The sequence below is a fragment of the Schistocerca gregaria genome, chromosome 4 (genome assembly GCF_023897955.1).
Source record: "Schistocerca gregaria isolate iqSchGreg1 chromosome 4, iqSchGreg1.2, whole genome shotgun sequence".
Lineage (NCBI taxonomy): Eukaryota > Metazoa > Arthropoda > Insecta > Orthoptera > Acrididae > Schistocerca > Schistocerca gregaria.
Window position 1 is genome coordinate 134,589,969 of NC_064923.1, and position 27,441 is coordinate 134,617,409.

The following is a 27,441-nucleotide window of genomic DNA, read 5'->3' on the forward strand; positions in this document are numbered from 1 at the left end:
TATGAGAGGCTTGATTAAATTTTGCTTGCTAGAATACCGAACTACAAACTTGGATCGCCAGGAATGGTGAAGCAGCACGAGTCGTTGAGACTCGCGCAGCTGCTTTCCCTGTTCTTCGAGAACTCGAGTAATTTATCGCCGCTCGCTCTCGCAGACGCAAACCAGATGTTTTTTATTGCAGGCCGTGGGTCTGCCTTTCTGCTTGCTTCGAACTTGAACCAGCTGACGCAACTGAAACAACTACGAGACAGAGGGCATAAGATAAAAAGGAAAATGAAAAAAGTAGATCAGAGACAGAGACAGAGAGAGCGAGTACGAAAAATACCGTTTCCAGAACAGCAGCACGTCACGCGGAGCTCTTTTCCTCAGCTCACAGTGAACGCGGCTGACAAAAATTAGTTTCTGGATGGGGAACTTGGAAAAGCTCGTTGAGCGAAATTTAATTTCCGGCAGGAATCGGAGCGCGACGCGCGCAATATCGGGATAGAAGCGCCCGCCCCGGTTCGCGGTGGCGCATTGTTCGTGCTCGGTCGGAGCTACTCGGATTGCTTCGCGCGGTTCCGGGTCACACACAGCGGCGGACAATTGTCGGTTCCGCTCTCGCCAACGCAGCAAAACGCGATAGGGGGCATTCGGGGATGCGTACGTAGGCCAGTGGTAGCAAAGTAGTAACTCAGAGGAGCGTGCGTGAGCCACTGTAAGGAAGACACCTTCACTGCACTCGGAGTTCCCGGCTCGGGGACTAAGAATTTTCTTATTCAGATTATCGCGTATTGCGCGTTACCGGGACTTGAGAGGAAAGAAATCTGTTTGTGGAAAAGTTCTGATTTCAGCAAACACGATTTTTCTTCTTTTTTTTTTTTTTTAGCCTGACGCTTGTCCATCCTCTTTTAGAGGACTGCAGCGCAGTGTGGGATGCTTACCAGACAGGATTAACGGAGTACGTCGAGGGCAGCATATTTTCTATTAAACTCGAAATACGAGAGAGAGTATCACTGACATGATACAGGACTTAGGGTGGACATTATTAAAATAAAGGCGTTTTTCGTTGCGTCTGGGGGCCTTGTCACGGGCCACACAGCTCTCCCCATCGGAGGATCAAGTCCAACCTCGGGCATGTGTGTGTGTGTGTGTGTGTGTGTGTGTGTGTGTGTGTGTGTGTGTGTGTGTTGACCTAAGTGTAAGTTAGTTTAAGTTAGATTAAGTGGTTGGTAAGCTTAGGGACCGATGACCTCAGCAGTTTGGTGCCATAAGACCTTACGACAAATTTCCAAATTACGTTGCGGCTGAGTCTCCTCACGAAATTTCATTCTCCAGCTTTCTCCTCCCATTGCGAAAATATTTTGTTGACTCCGACCTACGTGGAGAGAAACGGTCATCATAATAAAATAAGGGAAATCAGAGCTCGTAATGACATATAAAGGTGTTCGTTCGGAGCTGGAATATTAGAGAATTATTGTGAACGTGGTTATATGAGCCCTCTGCCAGGCACTTAAGTGTGATTTGCAGAGTAGCCAAGTAGTTGTAGATGCAGACTTGTTTCACTGACGTTACAGGATTTTCAGTGGGTTTTGTATTTGCTTATTATCAAATAAAGAAAAAAAATTGCTTTCTAACATCTGACCATAAAGAATTTCAGTTGCTAATGGAATGTATTCACAAAGTTAAAAGAAATTTTAGTCTTCTAACACATGCTATGGTTCTATACCTCTGTATACTTTGCATTACGGCTATTACTCTTTTACTGTTTGGTATCTGGAAGTGTAGAGAAGTTAACATAGGACACTTACATCGAAAATTACAATTCAATGTCATACTGTTGTAGTTTAATTTATTTTACTCTATTAAAAGATAGTGCATCGGTGTATCTGGGTGTGTCCGTGCGTGCTCACACGCAATCTCTATTTCAATTTCATTTCTACATTCAAGTTTACTGCACCACACCTTGACGCTATTTGTGTGTGTGTGTGTGTTGTTCGCACTGACGGCACTTTGAACAGTGGACGTTACATTTCTGGTGTGCTACGACGCGTGGCTTTACCCTTGATTCGATCCCTTCGAAACCTACATTTCAGCAGGACAATGCACAACCGCATATTGCAGGTCCTGTACTGGCCTTTCTGGATACAGAAAATGTTCGATTCCTGTGTTTTGTGTTCCTGTGCAATATATTTACTCACTTCTACATGCTTCCACATTTTCTTCACTGTGAAACTGCACTTGTGACATATGACAGTGGTCTCATTGTTTACAGACTAACCTAAGGACATCACACACATCCATGCCCGAGGCAAGATTCGAACCTGCAACCGTAGCGGTCGAGCGGTTCCGGACTGTAGCGCCTAGAACCGCTCGTCCACCCCGGCCAGCCAAGATGGTGTACAACTGAATATGTTATGGACGGCAGTTTCAAATCTTGCTGTTCGAGTTTGCGGGGAAAACAAACTGAACTGCGTTGTGAATGGGAATTGAGGAGGGAGGCATGCTAGGGTAGTCCATGCAGTTGTGCAAAGCCACTGTGCCTGGGTGGTGTAGTGGTTGGCTATCTGCCTATTGAGCAGGAGACCGAGGTTCGAATCCTGCCCGTGGTACAGATTGTCACTCAATGCTTCACTCAGCATGTATACATCATAGATGTTTGAGAACTGGAAATGTCTTTGGAACCCTATAGTTTCATTTGATTAAAGGACTGTCGCTGGGTTTCCGGTAGGATCCCAGTTTAGTACGATGCTGAGGTGCTACTCCAATGCAGTTGGAAGGCCTCTGCAATGATTTTCGAGTTTATGGGGAAAAACAAATGGGCTTAGGCGTCACTTCGAATTTGGATTGACGAGGGAGGCTTGCTAGGGTACTCCATGCACTTGCACAAAGCCAGGGTGGCGTAGTGGTTTGCGTATCCGCCTAACGAGCAGGGGAGCCAGGTTGGAATCCTGTCCTTGTTACATACTTTTGTTCGTCGTTTCGGTCTGTGTACCTACATCATAGATGTCTGAGAGTTCAAAAGGTCTCTGTAACCATGAAGTTTCAATTTATTAAAACAACTGTGTCTGGGTTTCAGGCAGGATCCTCCATTTCGTTCGGTGCTGAGATGCTGTTCCTATCCAGTTACAGAGCCTGCAGTGATGTTCGAGTTAGAGCGAATACCAAGTGAGCCGAAGCGTGTGTTGGAATTTGGATCGAGAAAGAAGGAATGCTAAGGTAGTCCACTCATTTGTGCAAAGCCACTGTGCCAGTGTAGCGTAGTGGTTAGCGCATCTGCCTAGTGAGCAGGGGAACCGGGTTTAAAGCCCGCCTCGGTACAAATTATCATTCATTGCTTCAGTCTGCATGTATGAGTTCTAAATCTTGTTTTTATCTATCTCTCTCTCTCCCTCTCCCCCCCCACCCCTCTCCCAGGGTGTGTGTGTGTGTGTGTGTGTGTGTGTGTGTGTGTGTGTGTGTGTATCAGATAGAGAGAGAGAGGGGAGGGGGCTCTCAAATCCTACGGTCAGATTTGTTGGCAATCTTGTTTTCTTATGTCGTAGACAATGAGACAGCGCAAGTTACAAGTGCAGTTTCGTAGTGATGAAAATATTACACACAAACAGGCACACACACACACACACACACATACCAGCCCACAATCCTTTACACATAGTTATGCAATGTAAACCACAACTGTTTAATATTCCAAGCGTAATTTTCGTTGTAAGTAAGTTCCCTGTATTAACTTCGCTTTGGTTTCATGTGGAAAACTGTATGTGAGAGAGAGTCAAACAGAGAGAGAGAGAGAGAGAGAGAGAGAGAGAGAGAGAGAGAGAGAGAGAGAGAGAGAGAGAGACAGAGAGAGAGGGAGGGAGGGAGAGCAAGAGTGAGACAGTGAGACAAAAGGGAAAGGGGGGGGGGCAGTCAGTTCGTGTGTGTGTGTTTATGGATTTCGGTGGTCTGACAGTTCTTTGAAGGCAGAGAGCAGAGTTCCAAAAAGGGAGCTGCACATTGGTTTACTATTTCTTTGCTTTGCTTTGTGGCCTATAGTTTGTGCAATTTTTTTCCATCATTAGATTTGTATCCCGCATGGAAGGCGGCGCGTGAGTCTGCTGAAGGGTAAGCCGAAAGTAGGAAGTGAGTAGTAACAGGAAAACGTGAAATGCTTCGGTACTGCGTTTAACTTAACAGAACATTTAATAGAGAATATTAGTCAATGACATACGTAACTCTACACTGAAGATGAGCACATAGGTGCGAAACCGTACAGGTGTCAACGCTAACAGCTACTAGTAGTTGGACAAACTATCATTGAAGTAACTGAGGTAACAAAGTCTGTAATGGCTAGCCCCCTATGAAGTAGAAACAATGTTGCTTGGTCGTCTACTCGTAATCAATAGGGCTGAATCTGCAGCGGCGCTCGTAGAGCTGCACAGCGCCGGCTAGAGGGCGCTGTCGTCTGTGTCGGTGTCGTAGTGCCAACCCACGAACTTGCACCTACGCCGTGGCATCGTAGCTATCGATACCACAATTAGTTTCTGTGGTAGGTGAAGGGCGGCAGTCAATCCACCTTTCATCGGATTATGTAGTTTGGTAGTTTTAACAGGTTCTGCAGAATGTCTTTCGTCTGGCTGTGTTTTCATATATTTTTTGTCATGCCGGGGGGAAAGTTCACACCGAGAACCGAGTTGAAGGAGCTTTATTTTCATTTTAATTAAGTCAGCATCTCATGTATCTTTAACAACTTCCTAAACATGAAACAGCGCTCTATAGTATGACTACGGGGTGAAATTACAAACACCTGCGTGTTGGTGAATCCAAGTGGACATTCTATGTTCAGCCTTCTAGCACGGTTTCGAAAATGGTTTGAGGAACCAGTCTGGCGGGGAATTTGTCTGCGTGGGTTTTTTGAACATGCGGGCTTGCGACTGATTCCCTCAGATGCAAAACGAAGGCAAGCACTTGTTCAAATTTTTGATGTTGAACCACTGGAAAATTGTAAGCCAAGGAACGAGTTGTTTCTCTTGTTTACCGATTGGAGGAGACGCTTGGCACCACTGTAGAATTCGTCTTGTCGATGGTCATTTCGCCCACTGCAAGTCGTTTCGTCCTCTGTGCACAGAAACGAGACAGGTTGGATTTTGTGCAGAGTTAGTCTGTCGCTGAGTGGTCGCTGCGCTACTGTCTGGTGAGTATGACTTGTCGCCTCTGTGCTGACTGATTTTGGATGGGAGTTAATTGATGTTTTCGTCTATAATTTTCAAAGTTGTTTGTTATTGTGGGGTTCTCAGGACTTTGCTGTATTTTAACAAGAAGCCAATGGCACTGACTTCGTTCCTTATCTGATCACGATTCACCTCATGGAACATGATCCCGATTTCATGGTGTGTTTTCACTATTAGTCACAAGCCAGCTTTGACGACTGAACATTTACTAATAAATTGTGACTATTGTCTGCGGTTATTCTGTGAATGTTGAGCGTCCTTGTTGCATTGCTTAGTAAACCTAAGCCTGTGTGGATAATAATGATTAACACAGTGACAACCAGTTTCCCCTCGTTGTTGTTGTGGTCTTCAGTCCAGAGACCGGTTTGACGCAGCTGTCCATGCTACTCTATCCTGTGCAAGCTTCATCATCTCCCTGTACCTACTGAATCTGCTTAGTGTATTCATCTCTTGGTCTCCCTCTACGATTTTTTCCTCCATGCTGCCCTCCTGTACGAGATTGGTGATCCCTCGAAGTCTCAGAACATGTCCTATCAACCGATCCCTTCTTCTAGTCAAGTTGTGCCACAAGCTCCTCTTCTCCCCAATTCCATTCAATGCCTCCTCATTAGTTACATGATCTACCCATCTTATCTTCAGCATTCTTCTGTAGCACCACATTTCAAAAGCTTCTATTCTCTTCTTGTCTAAACAATTTTTCGTCCACGTTTCACTTCCACACATGGCTACACTCCATACAAATACTTTCAGAAACGACTTCCAGACAGTTAACGCTATATTCGATGTTAACAAATTTCTCTTCTTTAGAAACGTTTTCCTTTCCGTTGCCACTCTACATTTTACATCCTCTTTACTTCGACCATCATCAGTTATTTTGCTCGCCAAATAGCAAAACTGATTTTCTACATTAAGTGTCTCATTTCCTAATGTAATTCCCTCAGCATTACTGCAGTTCAATAGTACACTTCATGTTCTGAATAAATGTCCAAATGGAGTCAACTTAGTTAGTTAAACCTTTCCCCATTGTGCGTACCAACACGTCATCCAAGCTCGTGTGCTCATTAACCTCATGTATTCTATAAGGAGAGATATTAGGACAAGTTTAAACCATCGAGTCACATTAATGTGACCACAGCCTATGTCCGACGTCAACGTCGACTCACAGACGTGAGGTGACAACGCTAGCAGTTCATGCCACATAAAGCGTTACGGAGGGACGCGGAAAATCGTGCAATCGTTCTCGTAATGCGGAAATAGAGCGATTTATCTGACGTCTAAGACGACTGAATCGTTGGATTTCGGGCCAAAGGTGGAAGCATTTCCGAAACGGCGAAGTCTGTAAACTGTTCGGGTGCCGCCGTGGTTAAAGCATACTGTGCGTGGCAAAATGGACCTACCCAAAACTGTCGTCAAGTCAACTGTGATGGAAAAAGGCCCATGGATGACAGGGACGAAAGACTCCTGCGAAGATGCGTACGGAAGAATAGATGTACAACTTTTGAGCAACTGACCTCCCAGATAAATCCTGTGGCTACCAAAAGTGTCTCCTCAACGATCGGTAAGTGAACGTTGCTGCGTATGGGCCTTCGCAGCAGGCGCATCGTTCAAGGATCTCAGGTTGACTGCTGTTTATCGGGGACGAACGCTGGAATCTGCATGTCAGAAGCGCAACTAGAGGTCCAATGAGTAACGACAGCTGGCCTTTCAGATGAATCACGTTTTACCCTTCACCGGAAACACGGCTGTTGGTGTGTACGGCATGGAACGGCTGAAAGCCGGCAGCCTACAACAGCATCGGAAGGGTCCAGGCCGGACAGGGAAGGTTTTGGTCTGGGGAAAAGTTTTCGTCATTATGGGAGGCACAACGGACCGACAAAACTCTGCATATATCCTTGCGGACCATGTCCTGCTTTAAGTACAGATCGTTTTTCGCCAGCACGATGGCAAGTACCTGCAGGACAGCACATGACACACGGCTTGCAGTGTACGTGCGTGGCTGAAGAGCACCGGCATGAGCCCACTGTACTCGCCTGGCCATCAGACTCCACGGATTTAATCCCAATCGAGAATCTGTTCGCCGATGCCCAATCGGGAAACCTAACACAGCTGGCCAAGGCAGTGGAGTTGGCTGGGCCCTACATCCCTTTCAGTACCTTTCAGAACCTGACTGACTCTCTCCCTGCACGTCTCGCAGCGGTCCGTGTTCCAAAAGCTGGTTATTTAGACTTCTGATAAGTGGCTGCATTACTTTGACTAGACAGTGTAGTAGAGGTTAATCCCTTATAAGTAGTTAGATTTCCGTTGTGCGAAGTAAATTCAATTTAAGTTTGTGTTGACTTCAGATGGCCTGGCTTTCAGGGTAAGTTAGAGAATGATTAGCACTAATTTAATTTATAGGCAGATAGAGGCCACGTTAAGCGCGTACCACTGAAAAGCCAGTTACCGATATTTAAATTTTTTGGATAATTTACAAGGACTGGGCTGCTTTCAAAGGTTGTTGCTGCTTGTAAGAATACAACGGAGAATTTTCTTTTATACATTGAATTTCTGTACCTGCAGACAGCAAATTGCACTTTTTCCTATTATTTGACAGAAAGAAAACAAAAAACCTACTGAAGATGCTCCAACATCAGCCATAGGCGCCTGGTTCTAGAAGAAGTAGAAAAATTATCTTTTCTCAAGGCGGAACCTATCCATAAACAAATTTATTTGTAGGATAACGCGGACAAAAGACTGATATTCAACATCTAGATGAATATCTTTAGAAGAATATCGATGGCAATTAATAAAATACACTGCTCAAAACAATTAGGGGTTCAGGTGAGCTATCATATACAATAGAGATATGGTAACGTATTTTATTCAGATATCGGCTACAACTGTAATTTCTGTGTGATACACTACGATATTTTTATGTCTGAAATCTACTTCAAATTTATTTTAGAGCGAGGCACCGTGGAGCTACCATAATAGTGAAACAGTCATTCTTGTTGCCCTCTAATATGGAGTGTGATCTCCTCGGACGGCTAGTACAGTTGCACACCTGCGTGGCATGGACAGTATGGGATTATTAGTCAGCTCTTGGGGGATATTTGGCCATTCTTCCATGAGTGCAATACCAGCTCTGGAACCGTTGTGGAATGTGCTGGTCTGGCCGCAATGCGCCTGCCACGTGAATCCCAGACATGCTGAGTCGCGTTTAAGTCCGGTGAACATGCTGGTCATTCCATTCGTTCAATTCTCTCAGTTTCAAGCACGTTGTTCACCAGTGCAGTTCTGGAGGGATGAGCGTTATCGTCTACCGGAAGAAACTCATCTCCTATGGCACCAGCGTAGTGCACAACAAAAGTTCGAAGGATCTCGTCTCTGTATCCCTGAGCAGTCAAAGCGCCATTCTGAACGGCACAGAGGTCCGTACGTACGCCAATACAGACTCCTGGCCACAACATTCGTCCACCACCATGATAGGGTGATGTTTCCTGCACATAAGCAGGATTGTTACTAGTTCCACGTTCTCTCCAGATGAGGGAACGACGACTGTCCGGCTGAACACAAAATCTTGACTCATCTGTGAACAGCACCCGGCGCCATGCGTTACGACTACAATCCTGATGTTCCTCCGCCCAGTTTCTGCCTTGTCGTGGCTTTAATGAGACACACACCATAGACCCCGTGCGTAGAGGCCACATTCCGAAGGCGATTTTGGACTGTCTGCCTTGATATTGCGCGCCCTGTTGCTGTCTGGAGGGTGCGTTGCTGCTGGGTTTCATTCCGCTTCCTGTTTCGACGGGCTGTTAACCGGAGGTAACGGTCGTCTCTTGCTGATGTTACCCGCGGACGGCCTTGGTCTTGCCTTCTTTTAACGGTTCCTGTTGTCTGAAATCTCATCCAGGTCCTGGAAACTACACTCTGGGACACTCCAATAGCTGCCTCGAGCTCCCTCTGTGTGTGCCGCCCTTCCAACCCTCCTGTGGCTCTGCATGGCGTAGCTTCGGGTAAGTCACGTTCTCGTTGCATTGCAGTACCTGCTGACTGCACTATCTGATCCCAAATGCTTGAGTAATTTTTTTGGTAGAGTAAACACACGTCAACACCAACCCCATCTGCAGCAACTTTCCGTTACTACCACTATCTCGGTGGCCCTGATGTTGTTGTCTACGCTCTGTAGAACAGACAGAAAGAAGTCGAACCATTTTAGTTCATCCAGCCGATGGCAATACTTCAGAACCTAGACGTCTCAACTGATCCCCTAATTTTTTTTACCAATGTACATAGATGATAATATTCTTCTTAAGAATATGTCACAGAAAGGGGAAGGGAGGTATAGCAACCACTACTTTTAAAATATTCATCCTTCTTCACATACATAATCAGTTTTAACTCAGGCATCGAAACTAAATACCTTGGTACGAGCTGTAAGTTGCTGATTGCTATGGACACCAGATGAGAGCGCAGCTTGCTCTCTCGTTCAGTACCCAGACCGTGTCGAGCAGAGCTGGCGGTACCCGTGCAACAAAAGGCGTGTCTGCAGATGCGGTTAGGTAAAATTGTGCGGCGTGATTTTCATCGAGAGTACAGCTCGCAATTCCTACACATCAAAGTGTTCTACGACGGCATGTGCAGTTCCATGATACTGTTTGTTTGTATGAGACAAAATCCTCGACTGCCCTCGTGTGCTCTTTCGAGATGCAAACACATTAACACAGTTTTCCATATCGTCCACGATAAATCGACTCATTGTGGCGGCATAAAGCCATTCTCCATGTGTCTGTTTTGTGTGATAGACGGCACGTTCTAGAGCCACATCATACAGGATCCAGTTGGCACAAGCCGTCCTTGATGTTCATAAACAGCACTGTGTGCAGTTTTGTGAATTCTTCTGGCGTGGAATACGTACGTACCTATGTTCAATTTAGTTGGAAAAGTGAATCGTCACAAAATAAGACTGCGGGGAAAACAGCGGCAACGTATCATAGTCTAACGTTATCCAAGCTGGCGGCAAATCCAAACCCTAACATTGGATTCCTGCAGGTTATAGCGTTGTTCATCACTCCAAAGCATTCGTTTCCAGCCATCCACTGTCCAGTGGAGCCACACTTGACGCGATATCAAGCGTCGCTTAGCACCAACTACAGCTACAGTCGCAGGTTCGAATCCTGCCTCGGGCATGGCTGTGTGTGATGTCCTTAGGTTATTTCGGTTTAATTAGTTCTAAGTTCTAGAGGACTGATGACCGCTAATGATAAGTCCCATAGTGCTCTGGGCTATTTTTCCCCTGCACAAATACTGAGCCATGCTGCCCCTGTAGCCATCCAGAATTGCGAAAGTGTGGCCGGTGCATGATACTGCGCACGACCTGACCTCTCGATTACATTGCGTAAACATTCGACAGGATTTACGTCGGGCGATCTGGATTGTCAGGTCGAATTATCCACAATATTCTTCAAGCCAGTTGTGAACAATTGTGGCCATGCGACACCACATCGTTGTTTGGGAACATGGTGTCCACGAATGGCTGTAAATGGTCTCCAAGTAGTCGAACATGACCACTGTCAACGAAATTTTCAGTTGGACAGAAGACCCCGTTCATTCCGTGTAAACACAGCCCACACCATCTTGGAGCCATCACCAGCTTGCACTGTGCTTTGTTGACAACGTGAGTCCACGGCTTCGTGCGGTATGTGGCCCCTCGAACCCCGAACCTTACCCTCAGCTCCTGCCAACTGAAACTGGGATTCATCCGACCAGCCCACGGTTTTCGTGTCTTCCTGGTGACGAGACCAAGCGAGGCGCTGCAGGCGATGTCGTGCTGTCAGCAAAGGCATACGCGACGATCGTCAGCTAATATATCCAAATTGCACAGCAGTCTTTGCGGATATGTTCGCCGTAGGTCCCACATTGATTTCTGCGGTTATTTCACTCACTGTTGCTTCTCTGTTTGTACTGACAACTCTACGCAAAAGCCGCTGCTCTCGGTCGTTAAGTGGAGCCCGTCGACCACTGCGTTGTCCGTTCTGAGAGGCACTGCCTGAAATTCGGTATTCTCGGCGCACTCTTGACATTGTGGATTTCGTAGTATTGAATTCCTAGCGTCGTCAGAAATTGAATGTCCCATGCGTCTTAATCCAATAACGATTCCGCTTTCAGTTTGATAATTTCCGTTGGGCGGCCATAAAGACGTCGGAAACCTTTCCACATGTACAAATGACAGCTCCTTGAATACGCTACCTTCTATACCTTGTATACATGACACTACGCGTCATTTTTATATGTGCGTATCGCTATCCCATGACTTGATTAACCTTAGTGTATGTCATGGATTATGGAGTTGCATAGTGGGTAGCAGCAAAGCGCTGTGCTTCACGAAGGATTACACGTGAGCCACCAGCTGCTTTGCATCGAGTGCAATTTTTCATCGAATTTTTGCTTCAGGCAATTCGATATGTCACTATGGGTGTCGTCACTTCCGTTATCAATGACATGTGGATTTTCATACATATAGCCCATAAAGACATCAGAACATCACTGGTACCATACCGCGACGTTTAGAGGCGCTTCTTGGAACACTGTCGGGAGGGCCAGAGAGAGGGGGAAGGACTGTAGAATACTGAATTACGTAAACCAGAAGTAGTCTCAGTTATAGAGGGTGGTCCATTGATCATGACCAGGCCAAATATCTCACGAAATAAGCTTCAAACGAAAAAACTACAAAGAACGAAACTTTTCTAGCCTGGAGGGGGAAACCAGGTTGGCCCGCTAGATGGCGCTGCCATAGGTCAAACGGATATCAACAGCGTTTTTTAAAATAGGAACCCACCTTTTTTATTACATATTCGTGTAGTACCGAATTAAATATGAATGTTTTAGTTGGACCATTTTTTTCTCTTTGTGATAGATGGCGCGTTAATAGTCAGAAACATATGGCTCACAGTTTTAGACGAACAGTTGGTAACAGGTAGGTTTTTTAAATGAAAATACAGAACATAGGTACGTTTGAACATTTTATTTCGGTTGTTCCCATGTGATACATGTACCTTTGTGACCTTATCATTTCTGAGAACGCATGCTGTTACAGCGTGATTACCTGTAAATACCACATTAATGCAATAAAAGCTCAAAATGATGTCCGTCAACCTCATTGCATTTAGCAATACATGTAACGACATTTCTCTCAACAGCGAGTAGTTCGCCTTCCGTAATGTTCGCACATACATTGACAATGCGCTGACGCATGTTGTCAGGCGTTGTCGGTGGATCACGATAGCAAGTACCCTTCAACTTAAACCCACAGAATGAAATCCGGGGACGTCAGATCCGGTGAACGTGCGGGTCATGGTATGGTGCTTCGACGACCAATCCACCTGTCATGAAATATGCTATTCAATACCGCTTCAAGCGCACGCGAGCTATGTGCCGGGCATCCATCATGTTGGAATTATGGTGGTTCAAATGGCTCTGAGCACTATGGGACTTAACATCTATGGTCATCAGTTCTCTAGAACTTAGAACTACTTAAACCTAACTAACCTAAGGACATCACACAACACCCAGCCATCACGAGGCAGAGAAAATCCCTGACTCCGCCGGGAATCGAACCCGGGAACCCGGGCGTGGGAAGCGAGACCGCAACCGCACGACCACGAGATGCGGGCTCTTAGAATTACATCGCCATTCTGTCATGCAGTGAAACATATTGTAGTAACATCGGTAGAACATTACGTACGAAACCAGCATAAATTGCACCATTTAGATTGCCATCGATAAAATGGGGGCCAATTATCCTTCCCCCCATAATACCGCACCCTACATTAACCCGCCAAGGTCGCTGAAGTTCCACTTGTCGCAGCCATCGTGGATTTTCTGTTGCCCAATAGTGCATATTATGCCGGTTTACGTTACCGCCGTTGGTGAATGACGCTTCGTCGCTAAATAGAACGCGTGCAAAAACTCTGTCATCGTCCTGTAATTTCTCTTGTGCCCAGTGACAGAACTGTAAACGTCGTTCAAAGTCGTCGCCTTACAATTTCTGGTGCATAGAAATATGGCACCGGTGCAATCGATCTTGACGTAGCATTCTGAACACCGACGTTTTTGAGATCCCCGATTCTTTCGCAATTTGTCTGCTACTGACGTGCGGATTAGCCGCGACTGCAGTTAAAACACCTACTTGGACGTCATCATTTGTTGAAGGTCGTGGCTGACGTTTCACATGTGGATGAACACTTCCTGTTTCCTTAAATAACGTAACTATCCGGAGAATGGTTCGGACACTTGGATGATGTCGTCCAGGATAACGAGCAGTATACATAACTCCAAGCCCGTTGCGCATTTTGATCACAATAGCCATACATCAACACAATATCGACCTTTTCCGCAGTTGGCAAACGACACATTTTAACATGGGTAATGTATCACGAAGGACATACCGTCCGCACTGGCGGAATGTTATGTGATACCACGTACTTACACGTTTGCGACTATTTCAGCGCCATTAACCACAAAACGAAAAAAGTGGTCCAACTAAAACATTCATATTTATTTACGTACTTCACGAATATATAATAAAAAATGAGGGTTTCTATTTTAAAAAAAACGCAGTTGATATCCGTTTGACCTATGACAGCGTCATCTAGCAGGCCAACCTTAGCGCCATCTGGTTTCCCCCTTCAAGCTAGACGAGTTTCGTTCTTTGTAGTTTTTTCGTTTGATGCTTATTTTGTGAGATATTTGGCCCGGTCACTATCAATGGACCACCCTCTACAGTCCTACTAATATGTGTTCTACCAGTTCGTTAAAGTCAAAACCTAGAGAAGAACCAGTCTAAGGAAGACAGCTAAGCCAGTCATCGATACGTTCCTTGCGAAATTGGAATCGTGAACTCCACCAGCCACATGAAGAACACAGTACAACAGTCTCGCTGATAACACGTCACACACAACAACACATGTGTTAAATTATTTATTTACAGCTGCTTTTATCTTCTTTATTACCTTCAAACAAAATGTATGGTGTAAGAAACCATACAACAAACCGTTTTCATACGGATGTGGTGTGGTGGGCTTACCTGCTGATTTCTTCCTTGGTGATCAGTGAGCTCGTATTGGCGCTGCTCCTGGCCGTCTCCCAGGCGTGAAACCTCTCCGGTATCTGCACAAGAAAATGTCAGTTTAGCTAGACTCCGCAATATTGGCAAATATAAAACTAAATGTCAACTACAGGAAATATAACATCATCCAAAATTTAAGCTTCAGACTATGAAGTTTTTTGCGATGCCTTGATCAATTTCAAAAATGGTTCAAATGGCTCTGAGCACTATGGGACTTAACTTCTGAGGTCATGAGTCCCCTAGAACTTAGAACTACTTAAACCTAAGTAACCTAAGGACATCACACACATCCATGCCGAGGCAGGATTCGAGCCTGCGAACATAGCAGTCTCAGGATTCCGGACTGAGCGCCTAGAACCGCGAGACCACAGCGGTCGGCCTGACCAATTTCTTAGTTAAATATTTCGAATGAAGTTTCTCATAATGAGAAGCAGATATCTGTATTTTAAGGAAAATTTTTATAGACTGGATCGCCTTCAAATCTATTTTTTTTTTTCGACAGGTAAACTGTCATCTTCAGATCTTCAGAAGCCTTTTTGGTTGCATCTTGTGTTCCACTGTGCGTTCCTTACTCATGCCATGTTAACATTCCACACAGACTTGTCAGAAATAAAATTACAAATAGATTATTACTATTCCCGACTCACAAGCATACGAATTTACAGTAGCCATACACATATGCGACCAGTACTCTGCAACCTCCAAGGCGCTTGGAGTGGCTAGCAATTCAATCTTCGAACAGGATGTAGGGCACAAAGGCACTGAATCATGTGGCTTGTGGTTTGTCCTTGTCCACAATCACAGGACGTATCTTCTAGCATGAATCCCCAACTCTTCAGGTTGTCTCTGGATCGTCCAACTCCTGATTGTAATCTATTTAAAGATTTCCACACCAGCCAGCTTTCGTTGCGTCCAGGTGGTAGTTCTTCAGCTTCTGGCATCGATCCCTGCCGAAATTGTAACTGTCTTTTTCCAAAGCTGTTTCAGAGAGGAAGACTGCACTGTATTTCCTTCTCTAGATTGTCGCACAGATGACAAAATGATAGATATCCCAATAGACGACAGAGGGATAGAAAAACCATTAAAATCGCTCAAAAGAGGAAAGGCCCCTGGACCTAATGGGATACCAGTTCGATTTTAAACAGAGTAGGCGAAGGAACTTGCCCCCCTTCTTGCAGCGGTGTACCGTAGGTCTCTAGAAGAGCGTAGCGTTCCAAAGGATTGGAAAAGGGCACAGGTCATTCCCGTTTTCAAGAAGGGACGTCGAACAGATGTGCAGAACTATAGACCTATATCTTTAACGTCGATCAGTTGTAGAATTTTGGAACACGTATGATGTTCGCGTATAATGACTTCTCTGGAGACTACAAATCTACTCTGTAGGAATCAGCATGGGTTTTGAAAAAGACGGTCGTGTGAAACGCAGCTCGGGCTATTCGTCCACGAGACTCAGAAGTCCATAGACACGGGTTCACAGGTAGGTGCAGTGTTTCTTGACTTCCGCAAGGCGTTCGATACAGTTCTCCACAGTCGTTTAATGAACAAAGTAAGACATATGGACTATGAGACCAATTGTGTGATTGGATTGAGGAGTTACTAGATAACAGAACGCAGCATGTCATTCTCAATGGAGAGAAGACTTCCGAAGTAAGAGTGATTTCAGGTGTGCCGCAGGGGAGTGTCATAGGACCGTTGCTATTCACAATATACATAAATGACCTGGTGGATGACATCGGAAGTTCACTGAGGCTTTTTGCAGATGATGCTGTGGTGTATCGAGAGGTTGTAGCAATGGAAAATTGTACTGAAATGAAATGCAGGAGGATCTGCAGCGAATTGACGCATGGTGCACGGAATGGCAATTGAATCTCAATGTAGACAAGTGTAATGTGCTGCGAATACATAGAAAGATAGATCCCTTATCATTTAGCTACAAAATAGCAGGTCAGCAACTGGAAGCAGTTAATTCCATAAATTATCTGGGAGTACGTATTAGGAGGGATTTAAAATGTAATGATCATATAAAGTTTATCGTCGGTAAAGCAGATGCCAGACTGAGATTCATTGGAATAATCCTAAGGAAATGTAATCCGAAAACAAAGGAAGTAGGTTACAGTACGCTTGTTCGCCCACTGTTTGAATACTGCTCAGCAGTGTGGGATCCATACCAGATAGGGTTGATAGAAGAGATAGAGAAGATCCATCGGAGAGCTGCGCGCTCCGTTACAGGATCATTTAGTAATCGCGAAAGCGTTACGGAGATAATAGATAAACTCCAGTGGAAGACTCTGCAGGAGAGACGCTTAGTAGCTCGGTACGGGCTTTTGTTAAAGTTTCGAGAACATACCTTCACCGAAGAGTCACGCAGTATATTGCTCCCTCCTACGTATATCTTGCGAAGAGACCATGAGGATAAAATCAGAGAGATTAGAGCCCACACAGAAGCATACCGACAATACTTCTTTCCACGAACAATACGAGACTGGAATAGAAGTGAGAACCGATAGAGGTACTCAGGGTACTCTCCGCCACACACCGTCAGGTGGCTTGCGGAGTATCGATGTAGATGTAGATGCGGCGTCGACTTCTTCCATAACCGCAGCCTTGCCTTCTCTGGTGAAAAGGTGAGCTCCTCGGATGTCCTCAGGAAACTCTTTCGCGAGCTCAGCCGCTGCTGTGGTGGATTATGTTCGTGCAGAGGATGGGCACTGTTCTGTTCTACTTTCAGTCTTTCCTTGTTGGCAGCCACAGCTCTGCGTACCCATGGTAGCGCTATTCCAGTTGATCCTTTCACACCACAGACATCATCTTAGTCCTTTTTGCCGCACGGGATTAGCCTAGCGGTCTTAGGCGCTGCAGTCATGGACTGTGCGGCTGGTCCCGGCGGAGGTTCGAGTCCTCCATCGGACATGGGTGTGTTTGTCCTTAGGATAATTTAGGTTAAGTAGTGTGTAAGCTTAGGAACTGCTGACCTTAGCAGTTAAGTCCCATAAGATTTCACAAACATTGCTCCTTTTCAGGACGACAGCTGATCATCATATCGACGAATATAGAAACAAATAGATTTGCGACATGTAACAATATAAACAACTAAAATGCACCTTGCAGAATTTGACATGCCTACGTATATAGCACTCCTTCGATGCTTGTCAGTTGTTAAAATCCACAGTACATACCAAAAGCGCACATTTATGCCAATGTTTAAATTTACATGACGAGGAAACTCATCTTGAAAACTTCTCACTCGAAACACACTATTTATTTCGAATGAGAAGATTCCAAGATATACCTCACTCGTCATGTAAATGAAATATTGTGTGTTCCGCGTGAGAGGGGTCCAAAATGTGCTTCATTCGTCGTGTAAATATAAACATTTACGGCGTTTGTGTACACATTCTCAGTGCTAACAGAGAAGCAACACTGGGTGAAATAACCGGAGAAATCAATGAGGGACGTACGACGAACGTATGCGTTACGACAGTGCCGCGAAATGTCACATTAATGGGCTATGGCAGCAGACGACCGATGCGAATGCCTTTGCTAACAGCATGTCATCGCCTCAGTACGTCTCCTGGACTCACGACCATATCAGTTGGACCCTAGAAGACCGGAAAAAAGTGGTCTGGTCAGATGAATCCCGATTTTATTTGCTAAAGGCTGATGGTACGATTCGAATATGTTGCAGACCCCACGAAACCAAGTCGTCAACAAGGCACTGTTTAAGCTGGTGATGGCTCCATAATTTTGTGGGCTACGTTTACATGGAATTAAATGAGTCCACTGGTCTAACTGAACCGATCATTGACTGGAAATGTTTATGACAGGCTACTTGGAGACCATCTCCAGCCATTCATGGACTTCATGTTCCAAAACAACGATGGAACTTTTATGGATGACAATCCGTCCTGTCATTGGATCACAATTGTTCATGATTGGTTTAAACAACTTTTGGACAGTTCGAGCTAACGATCCGGCCATCCACACCGCCCGACGTGACATTTAATCGAGAGGTCAGTTTGTGCACAAAATTCTGCACCAGCAACACTTGCGCAGTTATGGCTGCTTATAACGCCTCTTTTAATGGCTCACTCCAGACATAACTAGACTTCTTTTTATCCGTGATGGATTATGATTGAACTTCGTGACTGTTATTCACTTAATAATTGTCCATGAAGACACAATTACAAGTGTTCTACTACAAATTAATACTGTAAAAATATAAGTGTATCCATCTGAAAATATACAACTTAGCGCGACATCATTCATGAGAGTTAAACAAATCTTTATAGAAATATTTGTGATAGGCTGAGATCAGCGTCAACAGATCATAGTATGGTATTTCAGTCCATGATGAGTGTGGACATTTTGTTTGAGATGTGCACCACGGGAAACATGGCCGCTCCCCATGTCATGGACGGCGAGTAATTCCAACTGCAAGATGCCTCCGATGCCAAATCAGACTTGCTAGTGTCTGCAATAGGCAGTGGCATATTTATTAGCAAAAAATCGTCTTTTTTGTGAGTCTTGTCTGAGTCTCAGCTACACCGGAGGCCTGACTACACATGGAAGTACGTGGAAAGACGTAGTACTTTTCGTGCTATGCCCATACAGGTAATGTGTAGAAGACTACATTTATATTGAGACCCCTGGGTCTAAAATTATCAGATGATAGGAATTCAGAAAATCTCTACTAAGCTGTCTCTCTTGGTGAAGTGAGAACATATTTGACGCTACGCCACACAGTGGGCCTACGTGCTTCAAAACCTGGTCAGAATAGCAATACGAAAAAGTCAGTCACCGGCGCACAGTTGCCCAGTGTAGCGGTGACAATCCAGTCACATGTCGGTATGATACGTGTCATTACAGTTACCAGTAAACAATGAATCCGAGAACGACGCATTTTTCAAGTAACATTTCTGTGACATGTTTAATATATGAAAGTGATCATACCCGGTTGTCGGGATAAAATAAGTTGAATAGCACTCCAGATGGTATGTTTGTGACATTTGTAACAAGTGTAATGACGTATATTGACTTAAAACTAAACTGCAACTGATATTATCCGAAACAGTTCGCTACAAAATTTGCTCGGCGTGGCTCCACTTTTGTAAATGGCTCCCACACTATAATAATAGTGTGGCTACCGAGTTCAAATGTATTTGTCATCGCGTATTTGCGCGTTTTTAGTGGATGGTTATTTTTTATGTCATGCGGCAGAGCCACACTGTAGGCAATTATTGTGCAATATTTCACAATGTTCTGCAAAAATACGCATTATTCTGGAAATTATTGTGCAATAATGCACAACAATTAATAACTAATTTAACAACAAATTGAACAATTCTTTGAGTACTTAATTGAAATTTAATGAAGTATTCACTGTGGATAATCCTGTGGTAAACATTGTGAATGATTATTTTTCAACATCTGCTTCCTACTCAAAAGCCAACACATAAAGATTAATATTTGACTTTGACGGTCAAGTCACGGCTGTACCGTCGTAGTTATATGAGAACTTCGTTTGTAGAGCAGAAACTTCATGTCACGTCCCGAAAACTGAAAATTCAGAGTGACATCAAACGTAGTTTTTGTTTGCTGACTGACGTTCCCCTCCAGTGATCGGACAGAATAAATGATGGTAATACTTCTTCACGCTTTTCTGACAGTGTAATCTTAAACGAACAGCTTCTGCTGATTTATGAGTTCTCGCTTCTTCGGATCGATTTATCTCGCGGTTCCAGAAAATTACACTTGATGAATATAAACAGTTCCCGCATAAGGTGAAAGATCTTCTTTTTGAACTGTCTCCCAGTGGATAATTCAAGAGTGAGCCTTCTGATAGCAACAATAACGCTGGCGCTGAATGTGGCTGAGACTGGAAAATCGATAACATCGAATAAAATATTTCAGTATGGCAATTCCGACTTCTAATTTGTTGCTAACCATCTCAGTATATTTTATGCTCAGTGTTTTATGTGAATACGTTAAATTTATAATTTTTGATCCGCCATATTGGATACGCCATTTCAAATTTTGTAATTCCGACATAGAATTCGTTATCAGCTACCCAAAAAATCTAATTCGAACCCGGCTTCATAGGATTCTATATCAATATTTCTATTGTTTCCAGGTTTTGAAGCTATCTGTTGCACTGTATTCCACACTGTATAAAATTCATTAACTACACTGCATGGCGCTTCTGCTCAATACAGACATTCGGAATTCAGTATACTTGTAGTAAGTGTGAATGTAAGGACGCATCCCCAAACGTTTCAGTTGTAACTGATGTCACTGAGTCGACACTAGTCTGAGACTATGTGTTGCTGCAGTTCTGAGTCTATAACTTCTATCACCCACATACTTCAAATTTTATTACAGTGTTAGGTGTGTTATGCACTGAGCGAATAATGACAATTTTACTACATATCTTATCGTTAGACACTCTTCTGGCCTCTCATTTTTTTAAATTTATTACCTTTAATCAAAATTGTTATTTTCAAAACTTCACCCCACTTTAGTTTTCAAACTCCTGTAATTAGAAGATCCTGCGAGAATTCTTTTTAGAAAAAAGTTATACTGATCGTAAAAATATTTTCAAATTACTTGTATTGTATTTGCTGTAGATGATTTATATTTCGAAGAAAGTATACTGCTCCTGTGTTGGAAAATTTTTAATCATAATCTCTATTGATGACGTAGGAGAAAAAGAATTTACAGTATCCCTGTGTTGGAAAATTCTTAATTTTAATCCTTATTGATGAACTAAGAGAAAACGTTAGCAAAGATAAATATTTTAAAATAATGCTGTTATTTTATTCGTATTTCCACTGGATATTCGAAATATATTTGACAAAGCCAGATTTAAGCTCTCAGAACATCGTGACCCGAAGTGACAGTCTGTTGTTCTGCTTACACTGTTTCAAAAGCTACTTTGGCCATGTTTTATGAATTTACACTGCATCGTGTTTTAAACACAACGCTAATGCTTAATGCTGTTTGAAAAACAAGTGAAATGTTTTACTTCGTGATCCGTGCTTTAATAATACTCATTGTACGAGTAGTTTATAGTTTTTGGACCAGGGGTATTTACACCGAAACAAGAAAATAAGTCTATAAACAAGTAAATCCTTCGGTTTTGAGTTATTAATGGTAGAAATTGTTCTCTGATTACTTCTCCCATGGCGTTTGTGACAGGTGAAAACTATCATTGTACAAATGATGCTGGGACCAACAGAATTTTAAAGTCGATGTGTGGGTTGAAAATGTAGACGAGTATCTAGTATGTCCGTATGTCTCCAAAAAAGTCTTGCAGATGGTGCCTCTTAGGTCTTTATTTCCTTCGCTCTTCTACACTTGATACAGAATGCGGACCCGCAACGAATAGGAAGCACATGATTTATGCACAACGAAGCTACATCACATTTCAGTCATATTCTACGAGAGATACACAATGATATCTTCCATAACAGATGGATATGTAGGGAGTAACCAGTTCCAGTGCTTACAATTAGTCATTTTTCTGACTCGTCTTTGGAATATTATCTGTGGCGTCGTCTAAATCCATTGGGTCCTGCAGAAGATACTTCATCATCGCGTCACGAAAGCCTTCAGAACCATTCAACAACTTCTGGAGTCGAGTGCCATTTAATCACAAGGGACATGTTTACGTACACTTCTGGCGGGAGACAGCCAGCAATTAATCACACAGTCGAGAAGGATCGATCTCTACGCAGATCTCCTCGTAAGTCTGCTGAAACGACAACTGAAAAGCAAATCAGTGACCCATTACTACTGGCCTTAAAACTCAGGTTCATACAAAGGCGCAGTTTCGGGACAAGACTCCATAAAGAAACTAATGGAGTCAACACTTAACGCTGACTATCTCCAGGAACGTTTGCAAAAACAAATTAAAAGGAAGATACCGTGTAATTTATTAAACTTCTTTTCTTGGGGACTGTAGGTTACTTTACAAAATGTATTAAATTTTTCACAGACGCCACGCGAGTTGCGTGCAAGAGTATTTCGTATCATTTAATTGATATAAACGGCAACTCCAGCCTCAACTTCAGTTCTCAGACTGGTTCGGGGAACTGAATAATTCTTAATTCTAATGTTCTTATTCATCGTGGGCAAAGCGAAACGAAACAAAATCACACAAGCTCATTTAATGACTAGGAAAACGAATCGCTTCCTGGCTGCCACGTTGCCACATATGCTGCCATATTGCCAGATATCCGTGCGATTTATCAGACTGCCTGGGATTTTCGTTGATGAGCAAGCGATCACTGGATTACGAAGAGATCGCGAGCCCATGCGACGTATGGCTGCTATCCGGCGCTCGTGTGTGAGCTCTTTAAAAACACTCAAAGATAATCAAGATGAATGCTACCGCGAATCATGCAAGTAGCTAGTACCCGTAACAGATGTAATATCAAACTTCCTATGATGAAATCCATACATATAATAAAAGTGGGTGTAAATATGTGTATATGTGGTTGTACGTCTACGTCTCATCCTAAACCACTGGACCGATTTCAACCATACTTGGCACACACATGTCACTGTCAGGCAACAACTGCTGCTTGGGTAAGAACCAACTGCGAATCATACTTCGGGAGATATAGCCTCATAAGCAACGAGATGCATGAAGAACTGCAGCATCATGCATGAAGTTTAAATATATTGCTTCTGTGCTGCTAACTGTATTAGCAATGAATTTCGCAGGCAGTGTCTACGTATCCCGATAAAAGTACAAAAGTACATACAAAAGCATGTCATGGTACCAAACACAGTTCTTTACTAGTAAGACACACGTGCAGTCGAGTCAGCTGAAGCAATTCCCTGACATTTGGTTCCGCTTTTGACAGTTTTCAGCTGCGAAGGGCAAACGGCTGTAGGCGAAAACGACAGCCATTTATACAGCTATGAAGAGGAGTTGCCATGGACTCATTTACAAAATCGCATTGCAGACACGCGATGTAGATGCCCTCAGAATACAGAAACTGTCCATGATCTTGTCTCATAATCTGTATACCGTACTAATACATATGTACGTTATTCATATTTCATTGTACGACTTTTTCATAATTTCGAAGGTGTTTTCGCAAATAAATGAGAATGAATTTTTTTCGAAACTTCACTACAAACGCAGTCCATTTGTTTTCTTTTCTAACAGAAGGCTGAATACCCGGGCAGTGCTGGATTTGTCCGATAGTTTCTTCACGAAAAACCCGTGTTGTAATTTTGTTAAAGGCGTCTGGTGTAATTTAAAAAATAATATCAAATTCTGCCCGAGGGTAAGAAATAATGCACTGAAAAAGGTGTTTATTCAGGCTTTTCACAGGTGGTCACATTAATGTCTCTGGACAATGGAATTGCAGCGCAACTGAACACACACATTTTTGAAGCTATACAGCACAATGAATTCTGTACAATACGAGGGGAACTTTAATAGTGGCAACTATTTATTTACAGCTCGTACAAAATAAACACATGTTTCAAAGTTTTACTGACCTCCAAAGTAGTTACCAGCATTGTGTATAACCCACTGCCAGCGATGTGGAAGTCGTAGGATACTCTTAGCAGTGCCAGTTGTGTTGATAGTTCGAGCGGCACGGTCTATTGCCCGACTAATTTGTAGCAGTTCCGAAGCGAATGCCGTGAAGTGTTTCCTTCAGATTAGAAATCGAGTTGAGCATACGAGGGCTTAAGTCAGAGGAGTCCAGTAGGTGGTATAGCACTTAGCAGCCCCATCAGTCAAACAAATCAGTAACAGCTTGCGCTGTACGTGCTTGAGAACTGTCCTGCAAAATGATGGTCAGGTCCTGCAGAAAGTGTCATCACTTGTGTGTCTATGCTGTTCATTTTTGGAAGACTACCTCCGACCAGATTAGAGATAGAGGTGATGACACTTTCTACAGGACCTGACCATCATTTTGCAGGACAATTCTCAAGTACGTACAGTGCAAGGTGTTACTGATCGCTGGCCAGTGTGGCCGAGTGGTTCTTGGCGCTAGAGTCTGGAACCGCGCGACTGCTAAGGTCGCAGGTTCGAATCCTGCCTCGGCATGGATGTGGGTGATGTCCTTAGGTTAGTTAGTTTTAAGTAGTTCTAAGTTCTAGGGGACTGATAACCTCAGATGTTAAATCCCATAGTGCTCAGAGCCATTTTTTGTTACTGATTTGTTTGATTGATGTGGCTGCTAAGTGCTATACCATCTATTGCACTCCCCTGACTTAAGCCCTCGTGAGTTCAACTGGATTTCTAAACAGAAGGAAACACTTCACCGCATTCGATTCGGAACTGCTACAGATTCGTCGGGCAATAGACCGCGCCGCTCGAACTGTCAACACAACTGGCACTGCTAAGAGTATCTTACGACTTCCACATCGCTGGCAGTGGGTTATACACAATGCTGGTGACTACTTTCGAGGTCAGTAAACCTTTGAAACATGTGTTTATTTTGTACGAGCTGTAAATAAATAGTTGCCACTATTAAAGTTCCCCTCGTATTGTACAGAATTCATTGTGCTGTATAGCTTCAAAAATGTGTGTGTTCAGTTGCGCTGCAATTCCATTGTCCAGAGACATTAATGCGACCACCTGTGAAAAGCCTGAATAAACACCTTTTTTCTGTGCGCGTTGTACAGGAAGAGAATCAGGAGGTTCTGGAAGCTATCGACAGGGATGTGGACCTGTTCCAATTCCGAAGCCGTGCCTAGCTTCGCTAGGTTCCACGGCTGAGGATCCCCGGCACGAACAGCCCGATCGAGGTGGTACCATGTATTCTCGACTGGGTTTCAATCCGGGGAGTTTGGTGTCCAGGCGAGCTCTTCATACCCCGCACGAGTGGTGCGAGCTCTGCTACGCGTTCTACTGTTCCACTGGTAATTGCTATTACGCTGCGGAAAATCACACTCCACGTAGGGGCGGACATAGTCCCCATGGAGAGGTGCACACTTGTGCCTTCCAGAATGACAAGATCATCTAGTGAATGGCACGAAAACATTCCCCAGACATACTTCGTTACCGATGAACATCAGTCAGTATGGGTGCATGTACCAGGAGCCTGCTGCCTGCTGGAAGGGCTCATCCGGGTGGTCAGTTGTTCAACAGTTGGACGTCTCTTCGCCCGTACACATCACAGCATTCGTCATACATCCCTGTCATCTATGGCCCGTTGTACACCACAGTATCGTCGCTGATTTTGGAAAACACCTTTTTGCCATGAACGGTTTACTTTAACCATGGTAGGACACGTAGAGTTGACAGATTTAGCCGTTTCGGAAATGATTTTGTTCTTGGTCCGAAAGCCAACGACCACGTCTGTTTGGACGTCAGATAAAGCAAGCCGTTGTGACAACGGTTGGACTTCTACGTTCCCCAACCGGCCGGAGTGGCCGTGTGGTTCTAGGCGCTACAGTCTGGAGCCGAGCGATCGCTCCGGTCGCAGGTTCGAATCCTGCCTCGGGCATGTATTTGTGTGATGTCCTTAGGTTAGTTATGTTTCATTTGTTCTAAGTTCTACGCGACTGATGACCTCAGAAGTGAAGTCGCATAGTGCTCAGAGCCATTTTCTACGTTGCCCCCTACGCTCTTTACATACCTTCCACTGCTAGTGCCGCTGTCTATGCATGGTTATGTCGGACATAGGCGGTGGCCACATTAATGAGACTGTAACATGTAGTAAGAGTAAGTAGGCTGTTTAGGTTTTCATGTTGGCAACGCCATGTAACGCTCTGTACGAAAATCAATGACTGTGCTGTGTGCAGTCTGTAGCTGGTTTGCATTGTTGGAATATTTGCTATTGTAGTGTTGGGCAGTTGGATGTGAACAGCGCGTAGCGTTGTGCAGTTGGAGGTGAGCCGCCAGCAGTGGTGGATGTGGGGAGAGAGATGGCGGAGTTTTGAGAGCGGACGATGTGGACGTGCGTCCGTCAGAAAAATGAAATTTGTGAGACTGGATGTCACGAACTGAGATATATATATATATATATATATATATATATATATATATATATCAGTTCGTCATAAATGTCATAATATATATAAATATATATATTATGACATTTGAGCACTATTGAGGTAAATACATTGTTTGTTCTCTATCAAAATATTTCATTTGCTAACTATACCAGTAGTTAGTGCCTTCAGTAGTTAGAATGTTTTATTTAGCTGGCAGTATTGGCGCTCGCTGTATTGCAGCAGTTCGAGTAACTAAGATTTTTGTGAGGTAAGTGATTCGTGAAAGGTATAGGTTATTGTTAGTCAGGGCAATTCTTTTGTAGGGATTATTGAAAACCAGACTCCGTTGGACTACAAATATTGTGTGTCAGTTTAGTGTTCATCAGAATAAGTAAAGAGAGAAATGTCTGAGTATGTTCAGTTTTGCTCAGCTGTTTGAAAATCAAATAACGTAAGAGGTTTACCAGCACAGTAATTCATAAATTTTTTAAGGAGATGTTTCATAAGTTCTTCATCGCAAAGATGATTACTTATTGCAGTCATTTGACTTAGACATTTTTGTATGCATGTCACACAGAAATTGTTTTCACGTCTTTACTTCTTGGGCAATTTGGCCTTATTCACTTCTTGTTTTTTTCATCGTCCACATTTCTATTTGCAAACCCTGGTCTTTCTGCTGAATGCCCTTGGCTTCCATCTTCATGTGGTGTTAAAATGGCGAATTTCTGTTTGATTAATTTGCGTAGAGATGTCACCACTGCTCGCTGTGTATAAATGGTTGTATTAGGTGAACGACTGGTTGCCTAGGGAACAATCTGCTGCCCATAGTATTGAACGCAGTATTTCTAGTAAATGTTATGGTTGTATTAGGTGAACGACTGGTTGCCTAGGGAACAATCTGCTGCCCATAGTATTGAACGCAGTATTTCTAGTAAATGTTATGTGAGCATTTATTCCAAAAATAGCCAAAATAAGTAAAATGTTGCTCAGGGCTAGCGTCTTCCTTTTCTTGGCGTAACCCAAAGTAATTTCCATCTCCGGCAGCTCTTTAGACAAGAGGCAAGTAGTAAATAAACCGTCTACGGTTCCGTTACGGCTAGACGCCTCAGTTGCCTTATTCAGGCGAATTACCACATCTTGCGGCGTGTAGGAAGCTATATATGGCACATCTGGCTGTTTTCC

At 43.7% G+C, this 27,441-nt stretch overlaps 1 protein-coding gene across 2 annotated transcripts in view; it reads right to left on the reverse strand.

Annotated features, from left to right (window-relative positions):
• LOC126267390 (uncharacterized) overlaps nt 1-27,441 on the reverse strand; it is a 401,079-nt gene that overhangs the window by 202,704 nt on the left and 170,934 nt on the right. For both annotated transcript variants that reach the window (XM_049972581.1, XM_049972580.1), the window contains exon 2: nt 14,254-14,336. In XM_049972581.1, the coding sequence (XP_049828538.1) occupies nt 14,254-14,336 (83 nt within the window). The remainder of the gene's footprint in view (nt 1-14,253; nt 14,337-27,441) is intronic.